Source organism: Drosophila obscura, unplaced genomic scaffold (genome assembly GCF_018151105.1).
Source record: "Drosophila obscura isolate BZ-5 IFL unplaced genomic scaffold, ASM1815110v1 contig_109, whole genome shotgun sequence".
In the NCBI taxonomy this organism is placed as follows: Eukaryota; Metazoa; Arthropoda; class Insecta; order Diptera; family Drosophilidae; genus Drosophila; species Drosophila obscura.
This window is the reverse complement of record NW_024542690.1, coordinates 15469-25457: the sequence shown is the minus strand read 5'-3', so window position 1 is coordinate 25457 and position 9989 is coordinate 15469. Positions and strand designations below refer to the sequence as shown.

The following is a 9989-nucleotide window of genomic DNA, read 5'->3' as shown; positions in this document are numbered from 1 at the left end:
CTCCCACTCAATTAAAAGCTACTGACTAAAACAATAAAAATGGATAATCTCGACATCAACAACTATACACTTATCGGATTGAAGACTTGGTGTGCTCGATAAATAAAAAAATAAAATAAACGCCGATTGAAGCAATAGTGCAGACTACAAAAAAGATGTCGTTGGTATTCGAAAAAGACAACAAAGAAGAAATCGGAACATTAATAGAAGTTGGCAGCTCCAGCCCCACTCCGATAAATAGTAATTTTGCAACACTAGAACAAACCATCGAAAACCTGCAACACGAAAACGAACAGCTGCGCAAAAAATCAGCTGTCCCATTTAATGTAATAAAAGAATGCGTTCCTGAGTTCAATGGCGAAGGTGATATTGATGTTTGGCTAACCTGCATAAAAAATGTTCAAGCCATTTTCAAAGTTGAAGATGACATTATGCGCTCACTCATTTGCGCACGCATTAAAGGCAAAGCCAGTGCTTGGTTCTTCGCAAACTACTCGCCTCTCTCCTCGGGCATTGATCAAATTCTACATCAACTTCGTGTCATGTTTGGAAACAAGGACAACATTCTGGAAACTCGTCGCAAGTTTGAACAGTTCGTGGTTCGTGGTGTACTATCACGAAAAGTTGCTACTTGCCAAAGATCTAAATATGAACGACGCTGAGACCATACAATACTTGATTGATGGAATCCCGGATCAACAGTTACGCAATCAAGCATTGCTTCAATGTTTTGTCTCGACAGAGGCTATGCTTATGGCATTCCAGCACCTGAACAGACCTCGTCCACCACCCACCAAGATGCGTCCTTCCTTGGCTGACGTTAAGAACTACACAGGACCCAAGTCAGATGTAAGCCAACCAGGGACCACAACTACATCGTCACAGGCCATGAAATGTTGCAATTGCCATAGCTTGGGCCATTCCGCAGCCGAATGCCGCAAGCCTGTACGCCCAGATGGAGCTTGCTATGCCTGTGGTGAATACGGGCATGTGGCCAGAGACTGCAAGCTGTATAAGAAGAACATCAAAGAAACTAAAAACGATTACGTAAGATATTATAATATAAGATTTCCTCATTTTTCTGACAAAGTATATTACATAGAGTGCCTTCTAGACTCGGGAAGTCCGATCTCATTTGTTAAACAATCAATAGTTCCTGAAGGACTTAAAATTCGTAACACTGAAGACCATGAAGATTATGTTGGAATAAATAATAGTAAATTAGTCATTTTTGGAAAAATATTTTGTAACATTATAACTTCAAATAAAACTGTTAATATTGAAACAATGGTCGTGAACAATGAGTCTACAAGGTACAATATGGTACTAGGTAGAGATTTCTTAGAGCTATGCAATTTACAATTAATTTCAGTGAACGATACTAAGACCAGATTGATCGATGTAAAATGGTATGATAACTATGAACAGCCTGTAAGGGTAGGCATCACAGAAACAACAAAGAGTATAAGACAACGTAAAGTCTCAACAGAAGAGTCAAAAGTAGAGCCAAAAGTAGAGTCAATAGTAGCGGAAGTAGTAGAGCCAAAAGTAGAGTCAATAGTAGCGGAAATAGTGGGGCCAAAAGAAAAAATCAACGTAGCGAGCTATCACAAAGTTAAGTCAAACAATAAAATTAATATTACAAATTCAAAGCCAGAAGTAGTGAAATCGAATCCTTTTAAAAACAATGTACATATACAAGGCAAAGAAAACATAGACGTCAACGTAGAAGGCGAGCCAAACGATTTTGATAAAGAAATGTTAGCCATCAATGTTGTGCAAGAAGGCAACGCTACTTTCAAGGTGGGGGAAGAAATTAATTATAAAGTAAGAGAACAATTCAAACGTATCTTCGAAGAACAATATTTGCTAGCCAATAGATCACTAGAACCCAAAGTAAAAACTGTAATGAAAATCACGGTAGAGAGTGATAAACCATTCAATTGTCCACCACGGAGATTATCATACATGGAAAAAACAGAAGTACAAAAAATTCTAGATGAAAACCTAGAATTAGGTTATATACGTCCCAGCGAATCAGAGTTCGTATCACCAATAGTTCTAATTAAAAAGAAGACTGGTGAGCTAAGATTATGTGTAGATTATCGTAGGCTGAACAAAGTAACTATAAAAGACAACTATCCAATCCCCCTGATAGATGATCTGTTAGAAAGGTTAGCGAACAAGAAGTTATTTTCCAAACTAGATCTAAAAAATGGATTTCATCATGTATTCATGCATGAGGATTCTATCAAATACACCTCGTTTACAACGCCTTTAGGACAATTTGAATACACAAGAATGCCATTTGGGCTAAAGAATGCATCTCCTACGTTTCAAAGATACATAAATAAAATTTTTTCTGATATGGTCAAAGATGGTAGAGTAATCATTTATTTAGATGACATAATGATTGCTTCAGAAGATATCAACACCCACTTTAAGATACTTAAAGAAGTTTTTAAAAGAGTAGTAGACAACAGTTTAAATCTTCGACTTGATAAATGCGAATTTTTGCAATCGTCTGTAAACTATCTAGGCTATACAGTAACAGGAAATGGCATATGTGCAAATGAGACGGGCATAGACGCCATAAATAGTTTCCCGGTACCCAAAAAAGTGCACGAAATTCAAAGCTTCATTGGTCTATGTTCTTACTTTAGGAGGTTCATCAAAGATTTCGCATTAATAGCAAAGCCATTATATGATGCAACAAGAAAGGATAAAAAATTTGAGTTTGGAGAAGTAGAGATAGAAGCATTTCAAGCGCTAAAAAATAAGCTGATAGAAACTCCGATTTTAGCAATTTATAATCCACACGACGAAACCGAGCTGCACTGTGATGCAAGCTCTTTAGGTTATGGAGCCATTCTTCTTCAAAGAAAGAATGATAGTAAATTCCATCCAATATTTTACTTCTCCAAGAGAACTACAGATGTCGAGTCGAGATATGATAGCTTCGAGCTAGAAACATTAGCGATCATAAACGCACTCAAAAGATTTCGTGTCTATCTACAAGGTATTAAATTCAAAATAGTGACCGACTGTAATTCATTAACATTAACGTTAAATAAAAAAGAGCTAAACCCTCGTATAGCGAGATGGGCACTCGAATTGCAAAATTATGATTTTGATCTCGAACACAGTTCTGGAAAAAGGATGCAGCATGTAGATGCACTCAGTCGTAACAATAATATTTTAATATTAGAAACAAATACTTTCGAAGATAATTTAATAATATCACAAAGTAGAGATGAAAAGTTAAGAAAAGTCAAAGACATGTTATTAGAAAGGGAAAATGAATATTATGAAATGCGCAACGGTGTAATTTATAAAAAGCACAACGAAGGACTCTTATTTTGTGTACCAGAGTCAATGATCGAAAGTGTTTTATACAAGTATCACGATGAAATGGGACATGTAGGTGTTGACAAAGTAACAGATTTAATAAACAAAAGCTATTGGTTTCCGCAAATAAGAAAAAAAGTCGATGTACATATCAAGAATTGTGTGAAGTGTATACACAAAAAAAAAGAAGGATATCTACACTCAATACCCAAAGGTACAACGCCGTTCAATGTCATCCACATTGACCACTATGGTCCCATCAAGAGTAGTGAATCTAAGAAAAAGCACATACTATTGGTTATAGATGCCTGCACAAAATTCATAAGGCTTTATCCTACAAAAACAACAAGTTCAAAAGAAGCAATAGATGCTTTGCAAAATTATTTTAAAGCGTACAGTCGCCCTAAGCACCTAGTTTCCGACAGAGGCTCTTGCTTCACCTCCCACGAATTTCAATCATTCATAGAATCACAGAACATCAATCACATAAAAATAGCAACAGGGTCTCCGCAAGCTAACGGGCAAGTGGAAAGAATTAATAGAGATTTAGGACCAATGATTGCCAAGATTCGAGACGTAGAAAAAAATGAGCAATGGCATAAAGTTTTGGACAAAGTGGAGTTTGCAATGAATAACACAAAAAATAGAAGCATAGACGAATACCCGAGCGTAATGCTCTTTGGTGTATTACAAAAGGGCAATAGTATAGATAGTTTAAAAGAAAACATAGTCGAAGAAAATCAAAGTAGCGACCAAAGAGACTTAGAGTATACAAGATGCAAAGCAGCAATAGTTCAACAGAAAGTTCAAGAGTACAATAAAAGTTACGTTGATACAAAGCGACAGAGACCCAGACTATATTCTATTGATGATTATATTATGATTAGAAATTTCAACTCACAACCAGGAACGTCCAGTAAACTAGCTCCAAAGTTCAAGGGACCGTATAGAATTTCAAAAGTTTTAGATAACGATAGGTATGTTGTGCAAGATATAGAAGGATTCCAACAAACTCAAATCCCCTATTCAGGAATATGGGCTGTCCACAATATTAAACCATGGGTTTATGATCAAAATGTAAACAAAGAGTTAAATGATGAAGAAAATGTAAACAATGAGTTAAATTATGAAGAAAATGTAAATAATGAATTAAATGATGAAGAAAATGTAAATAATGAATTAGATGATGAAGAAAATGTAAATAATGAATTAGATGATGAAGAAAATGTAAATAATGAATTAGATGATGAAGAAAATGTAAATAATGAATTAGATGATGAAGAAAATGTAAATAATGAATTAGATGATGATGTAAATGTAAATGTAAATATAAAGATGTAAATAATGAACAAAATGTAAATACTAAATTAGAAAATGAAAATGTAAATGAACACGAAAGCAATTTAAATAAGAATGAAGAGGATGTAACTGATTCAAGGAATAAGATCATAGCAAGCGAAATGCAAAGAAAAAATGTAAGAAAGAAAAATGTTAGAAAAATGGCTGAGAGCAGCATAATAACAAGAAACATGGCAAAGAGAATCAGGAGATCCTCACTGTCAGGATAGGCCGAATTGTAGCAGTACTATCCCCTAATACCACTGTACATACATTTAATACTAGCCATTAAGCCCACTGTAATCGTGTTCTCAGCACCAACACATATAGAGACACTCTCAATGTAAAGAGAGCGCAAAGAATACGAAGGAGAAAAGGAGAAGAATAAAATGAGAGCGAGATCAGTTTTGGATCGAGCAGAGACGAGAAAGCACGCGTTGTGAATTGCTGCCCAGACTACACACCCTACAATTATTATTACCCAATAACCTTAAGTCAGCAAGAATCAATTATTTCCGGGTCTCAGGTGCGATCGCCAGCTGCATAAAAGGGCCAAGATCGGCTGAAAGAGTAGGCAGTCCATCAGCCCGAATACAAGATACAGGCAGTCCATCAGCCCGAATACAAGATATAGGCAGTCCATCAGCCCGAACACCCAAGACACTGCACAAGGCAGTCCATCAGCCCGAATACAAGATACAGGCAGTCCATTAGCCCAAACACAAGACACTGCACAAGGCAGTCCCTCAGTCACACACCCAAGACACTGTACTACGCAGTCCCTCAGTCACACACCCAAGACACTGTACTACGCAGTCCCTCAGTCACAAACACAAGACACTGCACAAGGCAGTCCCTCAGTCACACACCCAAGACACTGTACTACGCAGTCCCTCAGTCACACACCCAAGACACTGCACAAGGCAGTCCCTCAGTCACACACCCAAGACACTGTACTACACAGTCCCTCAGTCACACACCCAAGACACTGTACTACGCAGTCCCTCAGTCACACACCCAAGATACTGCACTAGGCAGTCCCTCAGCCAAAACACAAGACACTGCACCACCCCCAGTCCAACGGCTCAAAGGCAAGGTAACAAGATCCGCAAGTAATCCATCGTACACAAACCCACAAAGAATTAAGTAATAAAATAATAAACACCAACAAAACCAAAACGACGATTTTCTTGAAGTATTTTTTGTCAGCAACAAAACGCTCCCCCTGCGTCCTACCTCTCTTTCGGCCGCTCCGAACCTAAAAGTCACCTGCGATCTACAAATTGTCTTGTAGTGGACCCTGGACAGACTGAAGCATACCTCAGCCTGAAATAGGACCCTCACACGGGTCACACCGACATAGCGGGCAACGAGAGTGCGGACGAGTGTGCCAGAACTGGATCGGCCAAGCCAATGGCGGACGCAGTCAGCGACATAAGGAGACCACTACGAGACATCATCTCGCAGATGATGGGCCGAGCCAGAACGAGATCGGACAGGAGGTGGAACACCACACCAAACTGTGAGATCTCTCGCTCGCTCTGGCCCCACTACGACCTTAAACGCACCAAGACTCTCCTTAACTTCAGGAAGAGTCGGGTGCGAACACTGACGGGAGTTATAACGGGGCACTGTGTCATCGGCCGCATGGCCACAAGGTACAGACTGCCCCACCATGACTTCTGCCGCAGCTGCATGGACGAGGAGGAAATAGAGAGCATCCAGCACCTTCTCTGCAACTGTCCTGCACTCATGGGGAGGCGTCACCGAATACTCGGTGGCGCCTTCTACGAAGATCTGGACAGCCTGGCAAACATGCCTCTAGAGAAACAGGTGCTCTTTATAGAGGCCTCGGGATGGTTCGCGAAACCTCCCTAGGCACCGGACAATATCCCGTGACGAGTGTGGGCATCACAATGGGCAGACTTGCCTCCGAGTGACCTCGACTTCAGTCGAGCAGCCCTATAAACCTAACCTAACCTAACCCCCCAATACTAAACGGATGCAGGCTCTCCTTCAGCGACAGTGCCAGTTACTTAGGGTTGGTAATTGACAAAAAGCTTAGCTGGAACCTGAGCATCAAAGACAGAGTGAAGAAGGCTACGATAGCCCTCTACACTTGCAAGAAGGCCATTGGGCTAAAATGGGGCATGAACCTAAGAATGTAATGTCCTTTTTCAGGCTGAGGTATGCATCAGTCTGTCCAGGGTCCGGAATTACAAGTTATTTATAATTCACGAGGACTTTATCGGAAAAACCAGGAACTTTGCCAGAAACTGAAATAGAAATCACAACACTTTTTGGTTCTTTTAATTTTAATGGTTTTCTTTATTCTTCCGTATTCTTCCGTATGATTATTCTACCAGGTTATGTTCTGTTTAATTGTACTACGACGCGTATGGTTGTTTGACTGACTGCCTACGATGGCTGGTGGACTGCTGCCTACGATGGCTGGTGGACTGACCTTTTCTTCATGCAAGGCAGTGCCTTTTATAGATCGGCCGGCCTTCGATTTTCCCATGAATGTCTTACAGATATCTTATTTCTACTCCAGAATGTGGAAAGGGTTCTTACATAAATATATATTGCCGAATTATAGTCTGCGCGTGCAGACGGGCTGATCGGTAACAGAAGGTTACCTAATCATTAGCCCTGCAGTCAGTGTCTAATATTCCCGGTAAGGAAAGTCGGAGACTGCTGACTGGCTCGCGCATGTGGGGGGTTTGCCCGGTAATCGAGGGTTACCGAGGCAATCGCCTCCCAACAAGTCTCCAATGTCCCAGGTAAGGTGATCGGTGTGCACCGGTACCGTGGGAAAGGAATTTCGTTGGCACTTCGGGAATATATATTGTTAGGAATATTTATTTATTTAATATTATTTTAGGTACTTATTGCGTAAGCCCCTTGTGCTGGTCTCCTGTCTTTTGGCGTGTGCTGAGTTTGCATTTTTGCTGGGTGTTGATCGCTTCACCTGGGAGTAGCGTTGGCTGCGGATCGGACTATGTCCGATCCATGGTTCGTTACATGGTTTTCTCGACAGTTTTCTTTGGTAGTTATTTGTCCAGGCATTCTCGAATCTGCGGTGCTATGTCGGGTGGCCAAGGATCCGTCGGTAGTTCTGGGTCGTCTTCGGTGGGTTCGGTGGCTACGGGGTCAAAGGTTTGATTCGGGTTTTTTGGAAGGATGGGTTTGTCAAATGTGCTTGACGGATCGATGCTCCGGTGGTAATCGCTTATGTGGGCGATGATCGGGGAGGCGTTGGACGTGGGTAGAGTAGTTTTTTAGCTCTGGCGGAACACTTGGGTGGTATTGTCTCCAGACTGGTGCATGAACTGGCTGGTCTCGACGATGTCTCTTTTGTTGGACCAATGGCTTGTTTGGGCGACGGATGCTTGGGTCTGCGGGGCCAAATCCGGCGGCCACGGCTCCGGGACTGGTTTGGGCTCATGTTCGGTTGTATCGGCGGCTTCGGAGTCAAATGGCTGGCTGGGGTCTTCGGGTAAGAGGGTTGTGTCGAAGGAGCTGTGCGTTTCATTCCTCCGTTGGTATTCGCTTATGTGGGTGACGATGGGTGTGGTGTCGACCATGGGTATGATGTTTTGGTATGCCGGGTGTAGTACTCGTGTTATACTCCAGCCAGACTGGTACGTGAACATGTGAGTCGCGATGACGCCTCTTGTATCGCAGCAACGACTTGTGTGGGCGACGAAGATCTCGGATATGGCTCTAGGCATGGCTCGTTGCATGGCGCTAAGAATCATGTCAGTACGCGGAAGGTACTCCATTGTGTTGGCGAGGATCGGTGTGGCGTCGGCCGTGGGTACGACAGGGCGGCTGTCGGTGTATCGTGGGGCTATCGTCCTGGTTTCCGGGCCCGCGTTGAGGGGCTCTGTGGATATCAGTTCAATTATGGGCCCCGACCAGCGTGGGGTTAGCGTGGCTGTTTCCCGTGTTGCTGGGCTGTCGGATGGTGGCTGCCGTTGTCCTTTTTCGATGCTGGTGGTCGGCTTTGGGGGTGTCCGTGTGTTCAATTCTTCCGTTGCGGATTCTGTGCGTGCTTGCTCTGTTGCTTGTCTTCGATCTGGGCTTCCTGTGTCGAGCGCCGGGTTCAAGTGTGTTTGTCTCGTGTGTGAGATCCTCGTGGTTTGTTTGGGATGCGTGTTCCCTGTTTTGGGCCTAGGACGCGGTTGCTCCGTAGTGACCGTGGGACTCGTTTTCCCGATTGCTTGATTGCGGTTTGCTGGTGTTGACCTTGGATTCGTGTTCTCCGTAGTGTGCCGTTGCTTCGTATTCGTTGCGATTGGTTTGGGTGTCAAGTGCTGCGTTGCGTTATTAGGTGCCGTGTGCGTTGTGGTAGGTCGTGGACGTGGGTTCGTTGCGATTTGTTGGGGTTTCTAGGTGTCACATTAGTTTGGGATTAAACTTAGATCTAAATGAATCTTTTAATATGACATACTAATAAGTGGTTACATATATTGATTTGTTTTCTTATGCCAATGTTCGTGTTATTTTATTTTAAATTGAATTTGATTTTTAAATCTTAGTCTAGTGTAAGGTGGGCACCTAACTGTGTTTTGAATTGTGAAAGGTTTCTTATTGTTTTCATGTGATGTGGAAGATGATTCCATATGCGAATAACATTCACAAAGAAATGTCTCTCAGAGTTTAGTGTTCTATATCGTATGGTGATAATATTGTTCGTTCTTGCGGAATTGGTAAATCTTAGTTTTTCATACAGATATCGGGGTTGTCTGGTGAGGATTATTTTATGTAGGAACGTAAGCATCTTATAGTCAATCCATTTGAAAAAAGTCATGTCGAAAATTTTATATGAGAATGCAGAGATTCTGTCGCTGCGCCTTAATCTAAATATGTATCTACCTATATTATTAAAGCACACGCTCAACTTTTGCCTGTTTTCGTAGCCACAGTTTCCAAATGCCTCAATCCCATAAGTGAGTACAAGTACTAGGTATGCTTTTGCTATCTGCATCCGGATGCTAACTGGTATAAATTGCTTGGTAATATTAAGTGCCCTTAAGATCCCATATGTTTTTCCAACTGCTTTGCTCACATGATCATCCCACGACAGAGTACTATTTATTATAAAGCCTAAATTAGTTGTCTTCTCTATGTAGCTAATGGGAGTGTTTGATATTTCTACACGTCTCAATATAGTTTCATTTATTTTTTTCTTGTTTTTGTATATAATCAAGCATTTTGACTTCGTTGGATTGAGGCATAGATGATTTTTGGTTGCCCACGCACTAATTTTCTCAAGCTCTCTATTGGTAACATTTATA

The 9989-nt window shown here is 41.5% G+C and overlaps 1 protein-coding gene across 1 annotated transcript; it reads left to right on the top strand.

Annotated features, from left to right (window-relative positions):
- Positions 1 to 606: 606 nt before the first annotated feature.
- LOC121404983 (zinc finger protein GIS2-like) lies at positions 607 to 1534 on the top strand. Its single transcript, XM_041595436.1, has 2 exons — positions 607 to 1047; positions 1103 to 1534. The coding sequence occupies exons 1-2, from the start codon at positions 649 to 651 to the stop codon at positions 1112 to 1114; spliced, it is 411 nt and encodes a 136-aa protein (XP_041451370.1). The 5' UTR covers positions 607 to 648; the 3' UTR covers positions 1115 to 1534.
- The last annotated feature ends 8455 nt before the right edge of the window (positions 1535 to 9989 follow it).